The sequence below is a fragment of the Polyodon spathula genome, chromosome 7 (genome assembly GCF_017654505.1).
Source record: "Polyodon spathula isolate WHYD16114869_AA chromosome 7, ASM1765450v1, whole genome shotgun sequence".
NCBI lineage: Eukaryota > Metazoa > Chordata > Actinopteri > Acipenseriformes > Polyodontidae > Polyodon > Polyodon spathula.
In genome coordinates this window covers 48,028,955-48,042,350 of record NC_054540.1, presented here as the reverse complement: position 1 = coordinate 48,042,350, position 13,396 = coordinate 48,028,955, and the positions used below count along the sequence as shown (strand labels likewise).

The following is a 13,396-nucleotide window of genomic DNA, read 5'->3' as shown; positions in this document are numbered from 1 at the left end:
TTTGTACCAGTTTGCATCAAATGGAAATTAAATCACCCTAAGAATAGCGACAGTGATTAATTATTTTTATGTATCTATCGATTTATCTATCTATCTATCTATATAACAGGAAGCTCATGCATATCATTATTTTGTGTTGGTTTATTGTTTTCTTTCAATAAATAAAAAAACGTTTTTAAAACAAAATGTAAAAGGAATATTAAAAAAAAAAAAAAAAAAAAAAAAAAAACTCCTTACAAAGTGTAATGATGGGGTTAGCTGTTTCCAGTTTAATTAAAATGCATGGTTTTTGTGAACCGAGTTTGGTTGATCTAAATCACTTGCCCAACACACAACCTTTTTTTGTCGTTCTGAGAAAGTTCTACTAAGTACATTACGACTGGGTTAGGCTACTGTCCTGAACATTGAGCAGATTTGAAACAAGATTTGACGCTTTGAATACAGACAGAAGCCAGAACTTGTAATCAAATACCTGCAGAGCACAGACTACAAGTAATTGCTAGTTCTAAAACTAAAACACACACACACACACACACACACACTTTTACCAGTCGTGTGATTATGATTACAACTTCCTCGTTTGTGATCGCTAAGGAACAAGATGCGTCTTGCTAACACGTCACTTCTTGCTATATCAAGTCACATGATAATTTTCCAACATGTCTGGTGATCATCTCCCTTCTGAGTTTGAGGTTTTGATTGTGGGGACAGGTAAGAAATCCAAAGCTTATTTGTTATTGATGCATGAATTTTTTGAAAAATAAGACAACGGTGCTGAAAGAGGCCCAGTACTCTGTAATGTAGTTCTATACCTTTTCGTTTGTGACAAAGTTGTACGCCAGTGTCCTCTCCGTACAGATTGACGTACTGAATATCACAAAAATAATTGCTAGTCATTTTAATTACATTATATAAAAATGAAAAATTTATTTATTGTAATGTTTGTATTGGTTTCAAATCTTAATGTATGCCTGAATCGGCTGCTTTGTCATATATGTATGTGACGCTCATTATAAAACGTAAATACTAGTAGTAATTTGTTTTAATTAGATATAGATTAATTGCAAATTATTTATTTTATATTTGTATCGCGAAACGCCGTTTGAACATTACATTGCTATAGCACTTACTTCACTGAAGTTTAATGTGGACAAAGTATTCAGAACTGCAGTCTCTTATAAGATAATGTTATTAAAGGGTTGTTAGTTTGAAAGTATTTTTCATGTTGGCTTTTGTGTCGTTTGTAGAAAAAACGTAAAAAAGTAGCAAATATCCGTTTACAGTAGGCCTACTTAGACCCATATAGACAAGCAGACCTGCACACAAAGATCCAGCCTTGACTTCACCTATTTGCTTCCGTTTGTTTTTAGGACTTCATTTCAAACAATAGGGCTCTTAAGTCTGATAATTGTGCAAACTAGAAGCATATCATTGTCTATTTTTTTTTTTTTTTTAATAGTGCTAAACTAATTTGGATTTTGTTAATATAAAAACCAAGGTATGCTATAATGACCTTTGAATTAACACTCTAAAGCAGGGGCGCCCCATCCTGGTCCTGGAGGGCTGTTGTCCCTCCTGGTTTTTGTTCCAACTGTACACTAAATTGCTTAATTGAGCCAATTAAGCTTCTGATAAGTACTTGATTGGACCAATTAAGTAAATTAGGGAACAGTTGGAACAAAAGCCAGGAGGACAACAGCCCTCCAGGACCAGGATTGGGCACCCCTGCTCTAAAGCAACAACTCAATGGTAAACAAAACTGTAACCCTTTACCTGACCACACAAGTGAACCGCAAATTGACATTAAAACCCACAGACCCGCTACTGTCATTGTACAACCCGCAAAATAAAATGTGTATGTAAGATCACTGTATATGTGATGTTGAAAAAATAAATTGGCAACAAATAATTCTATGTACACTCTATTTATGAATTGGTTCTTAATTCAAGATGGAAATAATATTTTTAAATTAACCAATGTTTTCTTTTTCTTTTATTGATTTGAAATGTCAGATTTCAGAATTAACGATAGATGTACTGGAATATAAACTACAGTGATACAATGTTGATCGTCTTATCTATATCTGGTAAATGCAAGTCAGTTTTTTATTTTAGTTTTAACTAATGACTATTTTGGTAATGGGTTTGGAGGAAACTGTCAAACACAGAGTACAATTCATATTAGCAGTAATAGCCTTTATTTGGCTTCCCAGCCAAAGGCTGAGAAGCCTATTAGTTTTTTTTTTATTAGTTTTTTTCTTCACAAAACTTTAAACTGGTGCTGCTTTGAAGCTATGTGTCTGATCAGGTTCTGACTTGGCAGGTAACAAGCTGGATACATTGGCTGTCAGATGCTGAGAATTTTGCTGCTGCGTCCTTGCAGTTGGCGGCGTGATGCATTTTTAGACAAAACCTTTCAAAATCTTCTTCTTGGGAACCAGTGAAGCGATTGATCTGAAACTTGGCATATATCATCAGCATAGAAAACCTGCATCAAGTTTGCGAAGCAGAAGTTGCTGTGATAAATTAAGGTCAAAATAGTTGCCACAAATCATCTTGATGCGCCCCTAACAACAAACTGCTGTTTGAAAACAGTTTGTCCAACAAACTGCAAACTTGGTAGTTATTGTCCCAGTAACAATGGGATAGAAATATGTGAAAATGGTGATGTTTTATAAAACAAGATGGCTGCCACTTATACGTTTAGATTTGAAATTTAAACCTGCATCAGTTGACAAACAACTTATTTGACTAACTCCAAACTTCACAAGCATCTTCCCTGATACTATATCAATACAACTGACTTTTAAAAAATGGTGTTGACCGGAAACACAAATGGCCATTTTGACGCATTTTTTAGAAACCCTTCAATTTTCTTGGGAACCAGTGAAGCAATTGATCTGATACTTGGCATATATCATCAGCATCCAAACCCGCATCAAGCAGAAGTTTCTGTGATAAATTTTTAAGTCAAAATGGCTGCCACAAATATTATAGAAACGCGCCCTTAACAGCAAACTGCTGCTATTTGAACACCGTTGACCAACAAACTCCAAACATCATAGTTATTGTCCCAGTAACAATGGGATACAAATATGTTAAAATGGTTATGTTTTATAAAACAAGATGGCCGCCAGGTGTATGTTTACATCTGAAATTTAAAACTGCCTCAGTTGACAGACTGTTTACTTGACCAACTCAATTTCACAAGCATCATCCTTAACACTGTAACAATACAACTGACTTTTAAGAAACTCGCATTAAACAAGATCGCTGCCTGACGCATTTTTGAAAAAAACCTTTCAAAATCTTCTGTGGAACAGTTGAAGTTGTTGATTTTAAACTTGGCAGATTACTAAACACGCTTAGACGGGTACTGATACTGGGGCTTGGGAGCCATAAAACTGCCTGGCAGTTATAGTAGTTTTGTTTAGAATTTTCAAAACTCTTGGGTAAGTGAAGAGAATTATTTTTTTTTTTTTTAAACTGGCTCTAGATGTAATCATCATTTGTAACAATGGAAGCTTATCTGTGCAATATCTTATTACAACACATTTTGTAATAGTGTGTGCCTAGTGCCAAAAATAAATCAATCAAAAAAGGTGTCAGTTTTGTCTCATATGTCAAACTTATATTTTTACATGTGCATACGATGGATGATGGTCATGATGATCTACGATTTTTTTGTGTTAATGATGGTTCTAGTTTCGTATTCACAGGGACTTAAATACTGTAAGGATCATTTTAACTACTTAACACAAATTACTGTTTTCAAACCCACTTCTCTCTGTTTATGGCATCAAATCACAAAACAAAAGAATGTAATTAACACACATCATTTTTCGGGTAACATGTTGCCAAGAAATTGATAACGACACAATGACGGGCTTGCTTGCTGTCTGCCCAAATGTATGGGCTGGAAGCATAACCCTCAACCTGTATGACAGTCCTGTTGAGGACACAATAAAAAGAGTCGATAGAGAGGATGAGATAGAAGGGCATTGGTTTCTGACAGCTCATATGCACCTGGAGTGCTTTATTAGGACTTATTTTAATACTGGTTTAAGGACATTCAATCTTCCTTCAATCCTTTATGTGGTTGCAGTTGATTTATGACTTAATTTTAATTACTTATTGAAACGAAACTCTCCAACTGCTTTACACTGCACCAAACATGATTCACAGAGACATCCCTACAGGAATTGGGGACAGAGCCTATAAATCTGACCTGTCTCTTTCAATCACAGGCAGTTGAGAAGCACAGGTATGCAAGTAACCATGCAGTCAGGTGGTAGGCTATATGTTTGTCATGGTACCCTTTTACCCTATGTGCTTTACAGTTGACTTTCACTGCTTTTTATTAGATTCTGTAAAATAAGCCCATTCAAAAAAAAAGTACAGCACTCTTTGGAAGTGGTTTAAGGACAAATGTTTGGCAAACTATTAAGACAAGCAATGGATAAAAAAGGCTCCCTGATCTTTTAACTATGCAAAAACGTGTCATAATGGGTATTTGTCCCGCAAAATGGTGAGCCCAGAAAATAGATTTGTCCATATTAAAACTGACCATTGGCGACTGGTTTTAAATTAAAGGCTGCTTCACACCAGGCACAATGTCATTTTTTCATTGGGCGACCAAATACTTTCGCAGCAACATGACCATACATACCTGAAGCGAAACAGATGTGATGAGACAGATTGTTTAGAAATCTGTATCAAGATAGTTATCTATGTGATTATTTAGGATAATCTGTAGGAGCTATATTGTGGCAAACTGGGATGTGCTCTGCCACGCTTCTGGACCTTTTCAGTGTTATTCGGTGTGAAATAGCAACGCTGGACCACAGCTGAATTCAAAAACAGAGCGGTGCCTGTATTTATTTTCATTAAACAAAACACACAAATCAACAAAACCAAAAGCCTAACTCCTCCAAGCAGTGCTAACTAAACTTTGACCATGTTCTAAGCTAATAACGGTGTTTACTGGTGGTCAAAACCAACACTCTTAAAGTATGAAATAACTTTATATAGAGCCTGTCCCCACAGACTTCCTCCAGGCCTTAGCCTTTATGCAGACAACCCCTCCATGTGCAGCCTTCCTTATACGCCTGCCTACTAGTTCCAGCGAAATGGACTACCATGTATTATCTTTCATCTCTGCATTTTTATAATTACGATGATCTTTGTCATAAAGTTCAGGGTATTTTTCCAGGGTAGGTAGTCATTTTGCATAGTTCTTCAACCTGGTGGATCACGTGCATTGAAAGTGTTCTCTGATTGATCAATTCCCTGGTTGTCATGCAAAAAATAGGATTCAATCCTATTTATTTCTGGGACTGGTAGCTCCAGTTGGTCCAGATTATGTTTGTATTTTTAACCAGCATTGATTTGTCTTGTAACTGGCATCAAATTGCAGATAGGCTAGCATTTATTTATTAAGTGAGGGAGTAATAATGTTACTTGACTGTTAATAATGCTTGTAGGTAATATAGTCAATGGCGTTACCATCAGATACTGATAGTGATGTTGGCAGTAAATGTAGTCAGTGTTACAAGCAAGTGTAGAAAGCTAATAATGGTAAAACAAATAAGGAAGTTTAACAGTGAATTAAAAAATCTAACAGCAGTGCAGGACAAGAAAAAAAAAAAAAAATTAACATTCACCCAGAAACAGACCAGCAGTATAGAGCAATCTAGCAATGAAACCTCCAGACAGAAGGGGTACAGTGTTAAAAAGAAAGAAAAAAAAAGTTGAAAACCACTGCTTGTTAGTACCTCGGGGTTCCTTGCACTCAGTTTTGAAATAAGAAATATCATAACATGTTTTTTTTTTTTTTTGTCCTACAAGCTGAAGCAGGCCATGCATATAGCTATTAACTTAACAGCAAACGTGAATTCACTGAATGTAGCAACATTGCCCTCTGCACTCAGCAAGAGGGCTGAGCTTGTTTCCTCTCATGCTGTCCAACTGCTTACCTTGGTTATAAATAACACATGGAATGACTTTCAAGGTAGAGAGAGAGAGAATCCATTTTGGAATGTTTGATGAAATGAAGAGTGATTTATGATTTCATACAATTCCTGCTGAAAGCACTTCAGGCTTTGCTAGGTCATCAAAGTCCTGCCAACCCAATCTATTATTTATTGTATAGTATGTCTCCTGTAAAGTGTGTGTTTTTTGTTGGTTAATCATTTGTCTTTAACAAACATGATGTGAAAAAACTAATATCACATACAATACCATTAAGGGATTTCTTTTTATGCAATATTTTTACACTGGGATAGAAATGGCTCCTGGGATAGACCGAGATAGAACTGGGATGCTGTGACTCGATTAGATATAGATATAAATATATCTATATAATATATAGTACCCGTCAAAAGTACACCTGCATGAAACCAGGTTTTTCATGATTATCTATACTTTTAACTGTATAAACTTGTCTATAAACATTTAGTATTTCATTGATACGTGCACTTATATAAGCTGATAATCATAAGTGAATTGCATTCAAAAATTTAATTTAAATGAAAATGTAAATCAAAGAAATGGTCACCCAAAGCAAGGGGATTTCAGCCTGAAGCCCAAGTCAGTTAAGTCTGAAATGTGTATAACACGGTGTTAGAAACCTGGCGTAAGTATAAAAATGTCTATATAGCATAGGCATAAGTTTGTCATTTCTGAATGTAAGGGAGCAGAAAATGGCAAAATATGTTTAGTTAAGCAAAGATAAGACAGTCTGTAATTACTTTAAGAAATGAAGGTCAATCTTTAAGACAAATCGCAAGAGCTTTGCAAGTGTCTATAACTGCTGATGCCAAGACCATCAAACGATTTGAAGAAACTGGCACTCGTGAGGACTGAACAAGGTCAGGCAGGCCAAGGGTGACCTCAGAATCAGAGAGCAAGTTTATTCGAGTCACAAGTCTGCGAAACCAGAGATTAACTGCCCCTGAAATACAATCTCAACTAAATGCTACTAGAAGTACAGATGTTTTAACACCAACTGTTCAGAGGAGATTGCATGAACCTGGCCTAACTGGAAGAATTGCTGCAAAGAAACCATTGTTAAGAGTGCAGAATAAGAGGAAGAAACTTGCCTGGACCAAAAAACACAGAAACTGGACGTTTGAGGAGTGGACCGACGAGTCAAAATTTGAAATATTTGGGTCCAACTGCTGAGTATTTGTGAGATGCAGAGAGGGTGAGTGCATGAGTTCCGCATGTGTGGTTCCCACTGTCAAACATGGAGGAGGCAGTGTCATGGTCTGGGGTTGCTTTACTGGTGACAGAGTTGGTGATCTTTACCAAGTCGATGGCAAGCTCAACCAGCATGGCTATCATAGCATACTTCAGAGGCATGTCATTCCATCAGGATTACGGCTAGTTGGGCAGTTCTTCATTCTTCAGCAAGATAATGACCCGAAACACACCTCAAAGTTGTGCAAGAACTGTGGCGAAGAAGGAAAGTGTAGGACAATATGGAAAGAGGCCCCCAAACAGTCAATTATTTAGTTCAAAATGCGACCCATTGTCCGAGCTTAATTTCATGGGCACTCCATATCTGGGTATAATTTCCCTTACCAACACGTGGGCTACCGCTAAAGCGGACGCATGTTTGATGGGGAAGGCTTCTACCTAGCATGAGAACATATCTACAAGGACTAGGCAGTATTTTTTTCTAATGACCTGGCCTGCCCAGTCTCCAGACCTCAATCCCATAGAACTTGTATGGGACGAACTGGACAGAAGAGTCAAAGCAAAGCTACCCACAGTGCCCTACAACTCTGGGAATTGCTGCGGAAGAGCTGGAAAGACATGTCGGGTGATTTCCTGCTGAAACTTGTTAACCGAATGCCTCGTGTTTGTGAAGCTGTTAAGGAAAAGGGTAGCTATTTTGAGGAATCCATGATTTAGAGACAATTTTCTTGAACGTTGCTTTGATACTCCTTATGTTTTGTTTTGTATATTGTAACATGTGTTTTCATTTTCAAGTATTTACAGAAATGTATATGACGTAAAACATTATTATTATTTGAGATATCACTTCATTTGTAGGACATCTTGCTTATTCAGGGATCCTACTTCGTAAGAAAGTGGGCAACAGGTATCTTACCCAAGCACTATAAACCAGCATGTATGACATTACGGCCTATTTTTTTAATGTAGAATCGAACAAAGTTAATATTATAGTTACAACACTGTAACCCTAATAGGGGTTATGCCATGTGGTGCAAGTAATGTGCTTACTGGGGACTGAAGAAAAGCAAAGTGCAACAGAATTCTGAGACCCCAATATGAAATCAAAACGTGTCCACTTTCCAATGTCAATGTTTTTTTTTAAATGTAGTCCTATTTGAATACATTTCTATTTGTGTTGTGGTATTGTTCATAGCTTGTATCTATTGTTTGAAATGTTTTGTATATTTTCTTATTTTTATGCATATAAGTATGCCTAGTTGTGGAGATGGTATTTTAATTTTTGTGACCCCAAATTTTCATGAGGTTTTGCTGTACTAATTAAATATTTGTCTGTTTGTTTATAGGCCTTCCAGAATCTGTCATTGCGGCAGCATGCTCAAGGATCGGCCAGAAGGTTTTGCATGTTGACAGGTAACGAATAACTGTGTAGAATTAAATTTCAAGATTTTCATATGTGCGTCAGTCACTGCAACGCAAAATAAACAATGTTGCAAAATGAGTTTTGTGTTGCAGTATTAAAATGCCATCTTTTTTTCGGTAAATTTATTGTGTATAGATTAATTAAACCGGTCACATCCCTGTAAGGTGCTGCTCTTTTCACACTTTTGAGTTATTTTTCAGATTATTTTTTGTTTATGCATTTATTCTGTTTGATTTTCATGAAACTGTTATAGCCAATCACAGTCTTGAACAATTTCATGAGCATTGAAGTTTTTTATTCATAAAAAAACAAACAAAACACACATTTGTGACTAAAAGCTTTGTGAATAGGGCCTGGAGATTTGATATTTGACATTTATAACACAATAGAAAATTACCTTTAACTTAACATCTGAACTAATATTGCAATTATCTCCATGAATTGAGTACCGATATATTCAAAGCAATACCTTTTATAACATTCAAGTTACTTTAAGAGTGGTCTTTACTTATACACTGTAAAAGATGCATACAAAATGTCTTTCTTCTCCCCTCCCAAAAACACATTAAACTTGTACGCTAGCATCATACACTGGCTGACCAAAGAAATTGGACAGTAAAATGAGAAAATCAACAACAATGTTTACAAATGTGTGTGTGGTCACATAACCTGTTATAATCATTATAAACACATAGATGCACTATTTCATGAAAATGACTATTGACTAAACAGATAGATAATTAGGTATAAACCAATACATTTAGAAGCAATACACAGTTTGTACTTCCTCGGCTCTCCCGCAGCTCTGAACAACATATTCTGCCAGTGAGCAGGAGCCATGATTCTGGCATGTGGGAATCATTTTTTTGTAACCTTTAAAAGGCGGAAAGAGGTGCAAATGCACCCCCAAAAATGTATCACAAGGGTTGAATCCCGTTTCCCAATTCTGACAAGGACGTTCTTAGTATCAAAATAAAGGTTAAGCAGCTAAAGTTTGATCACATGTAAGGATATGACATTATCTTTAAAGAATTATGAGATATGTTCATTTTAAACACACTGGGGTGAAAATTGAACCCCTTGCCGCTGACAAAGGTTAAAAACAGTATTGCTTTTAATATGGAAAGTATTATGTTTCTTTTAATAATCTGTGTTTTGCTACAGGAGTGCTTATTATGGAGGAAACTGGGCCAGTTTTACATTTTCTGGGTTACTGTCCTGGATTGAAGAACACAAGGTAACCTCTCTTTTTACTTGCACATTCTCAGAAAGGTTTGTAAGAATATGGGATTCATATGCCAAACAGGTGGTACACAGGTAGATCTGGCCCACCACGAAAAAGATCTTGATGTTGAAATCAACGAATCCCAGTTTTATAGGAATGAAATAAGAAGATTGGTTAAGGGAACTGATTCTATTTGATCTAGAATGAAGGAGTATTAAGGGGACAATATTGAAGTCGTTAAAATCTAAAAGGAGTTGACAAAGTTAATCCTAGCCTACACTTTAAGCACAGCACAGAAACCAGGCCCAGTAACACTTTTAAAAACAAAGTGGAGACATACTTGGGACAGAGGGTAGGAGCCACTTTTTTTTTACATTTTTCAAATTTACAGCAACTAGTGATTGTGAAAATGCACCATGTGAACTTTGAAGAAGGAATACTCTCATTTCCCCGAGGTTGACAAGGACATTCTCGATATCAAAATAAATATAAGTGAATAAAGTTGAATTACATGTAAGGATTGTTAGAGTTATGAGATTTGTTCATTTTAAACATGCTGGGGTGCATTTGCACCCTTGCCGCTGTTTAAAATAAAATACAAAAAATATATGGGTAATGCTATATATTTTTTTCTGGTTTTCCCTGACAGCAAGAAGCCTGCAACAAAGATGAAGTTAAAGAGTGGAAAGATAAGATTCAGGAAGGTGAAGAAGCTATACTGTTAAACACTGCGGATAAGACCATAACCAATGTGGAAGTATTCCGTTTTGCAAGGTAATAAAACACAGTACCAATATAGGTTCAGGTAAATAGACAATATGGCTATTAACCTTATAGACATTCGTAATGAACAGACACTAAAAGTGCATTTACTTGCACTTGTTTCTTAATAGCTGTTCTCCATTGAAGTTTTTTTTGTGCGTTTTCATACAAAATGAAAATGATTTAAAACTTCCAGTTTTGTTATCAATTTATGTAACTGTGCCTGGTGATTGTGGACAGGTGTACAGGTGATGCAGTGCAGGAGTAATTGCAGACAATTGTAATCCGGTTTGGAAAGCGTTATTTTTTCATGGTGACCAAAAGAAAATGCCCGGTAATACACAACAATGTGTGCTGCACGGACCCAAATACCAACGAGTTTGCAGTCCCAAACAATAATCCTTATCCGCCCCACAATACTATGTGATGGAAGTTTACACCTCAAACTACTCTAAGACAGAGACTCAGAAGAACAAACAAGATTGAATAAACAGGTTTAATAGTTTGCAAACCTGAGAGCACACTCAACACACGCAGGTGTTCAGGAATACCAAGCTATGCTCTGACTTCGCAGAGTCAGTAAGCCTACTATATACTTTGTAACCTACAATATGCCATTAACTCATAGTCGCATCCCTGAGGGGTCAGCTGGTGCCTGGTATGAGGTAAATAGTTAGGCATACACGTCACTCGTCCGGTCAAAACCTCATGCGGACTCAGGCCATGTGCAGAATGAGAGCATCCTCATGTACATCAAGGCCAGAGGAAGAACTGTCCCCCATGCCAGCCCTGTTTCAGCACAGAGTTTAGTCAGCTTACTTTTCAAGGCCTGATTTGCGCGTTCCACAGCGCCTCCGCTTTGCGGGTGGTAAGCGCAGTGTCTTTTTAAATCAATATGGAAAGAGGCCCCCAAACAGTCAATTATTTTGTTCACAAAATGTGACCCATTGTCCGAGCTTAATTTCATGGGTACTCCATATCGGGGTGTAATTTCCCTTACCAACACGCGGGCTACCACTAGGGTGGACGCATGTTTGACAGGGAAGGCTTCTACCCTGTGTGAGAACATATCTACAAGGACTAGGCAGTACTTTTTGCCCTGCCATGGAGTTAGTTTAATAAAGTCCATCATGACGTGGTCAAAGGGCTGTTTTTTTGGGGGGATGAGCTGTCATGGGAACACCGGTTCCTTTCCCCGTGTTGTTCTGCATACATATAACACATTTAGAACAAAACTGAGCAGCAAAAGTAGCAAAGCCAATGCAAAACCAAAATTGATAAACATAGTCCACCACCCCTCCTTTGGACACATGGTCAAGACCATGTGCCCACTTACACATCAAAGGATAACAGGCCCTGGGCAAGATGGGCTTGCCATTTGGGCCCATCCATAGACCAGATGCTGTCTGACCACCACGCTTTCTCCATCGGCGTTTTTCCTTATCGTCTGCAGACGCCTGGAGGTCAAAGATGTCACCTGTTGCTGCTGCCTTAGCCGCAACATCAGCTCATGCATTACCCAGAGAGACAACGTCAGTGGAGTTAGTGTGCGCGGCACATTTCACTACACCCATTGCCTTAGGCCGCTGTATGGCCTCTAATAGGTTCCTTACTAATTCACAATTAATGGGTTTCCCGGAAGTTGTCAGGAAATCCCGTAGTTTTCCACAGAGCCCCATAGTGTCTTTGTAGCATAGTCAAGTATCCAATTCCTGCAATAACCAGTTATGCCTAGGAAAGTCATCTGTTTTTGTTTTTTTTTGTAATCGGTTGTGGTATGTTTATTATTGCTTCAACTCTGTCACGACCCAAAGACTTCCCTTCAGCTGACAGTCTGTGACCTAAATAAGTAACTTCCTGCTTGCAGAGTTGCAGTTTGTGCTTACTGGCTTTGTGCCCTTCTTGTGCAAGGAAATAAAGCAAGGCCTTCGTATAAGTTTCGCTAGCTTCCAAGGATTCAGAGCACAGTAATAATCGACATACTGTACTAGCTCACTCCCGGCGGAGGGTATGAATCCTGCTAAATTTGCCTGCATGGCATCAATAAACACGGCCGGGATGACAGTCCAAGTCCATTGTTTGCCTTCAAACGTGAAAGCAAACCATTCTTGAGAACCCTTTTCAATAGGTATGCTAAAACATGCATTTGCCAAATCGATTACAGAGAACCATTTAGCTGAAGGGGGAACATCAGAAAGACAAGTAATTGGATTCGGTACAATTGGGGTCCTCTTGCACAAACCGCCATTCCCCATTAGCTTTACGCATGGGGAGAATGGGGGAATTACATTGTGCCCCGTTGGCAAGTACTATAGCCCCCCTTTTTACTAGTTCCTCATGGAGGGGTCGGATACTATGCAACAGCGTCTCGCCCCAGGGGATACTGCTTTCGTTTGTGTCGATGGGTGCTTCTTGGCTCTACTACTAATGGCTTGCAGTTCTTAATGCTGCCAAAATCATTTTTAGTAGTGGGCCACAATTGTTGGGGTATGTCTTTCAGCAAATCTGGATCCGCCCCCACGCTTATTAGCATTAGAGGTTGTGGATCGGGACAGGGCGAAAGTTCCAGTGCCACCCTATGGCAGGCCCAAGCCCCCCTTTTTAACATGCAGTATGTTTGACCGGATGGGGAGTACTCACCCTCCTTTTTGGGGGTCCAGTCCCTTAACTGGGACATTTTCAGCACCCATGGACCCAGCTCTTGCCAAGCAAAGCCTCTATTCTTTGCCAGTGATACATGTGGGGCTGCCCCCATTATTTCATATACTTTTTGTTGTCCCTCAGAG

At 38.1% G+C, this 13,396-nt stretch overlaps 1 protein-coding gene across 3 annotated transcripts in view; it reads left to right on the top strand.

Moving 5' to 3' along the window:
• The first annotated feature begins 606 nt into the window (after window positions 1–606).
• LOC121318703 (rab proteins geranylgeranyltransferase component A 1-like) overlaps window positions 607–13,396 on the top strand; it is a 41,921-nt gene continuing 29,131 nt past the window's right edge. For 2 of the 3 annotated variants that reach the window (XM_041255659.1, XM_041255657.1), the window contains exons 1-4: window positions 607–711; window positions 8,547–8,613; window positions 9,788–9,860; window positions 10,498–10,622. In XM_041255659.1, the coding sequence (XP_041111593.1) occupies window positions 660–711; window positions 8,547–8,613; window positions 9,788–9,860; window positions 10,498–10,622 (317 nt within the window). In that variant the 5' untranslated portion in view covers window positions 607–659. Of the gene's footprint in view, window positions 712–8,546; window positions 8,614–9,787; window positions 9,861–10,497; window positions 10,627–13,396 lie in introns of those variants that run through there. The other variant, XM_041255660.1, reaches the window with a different exon arrangement.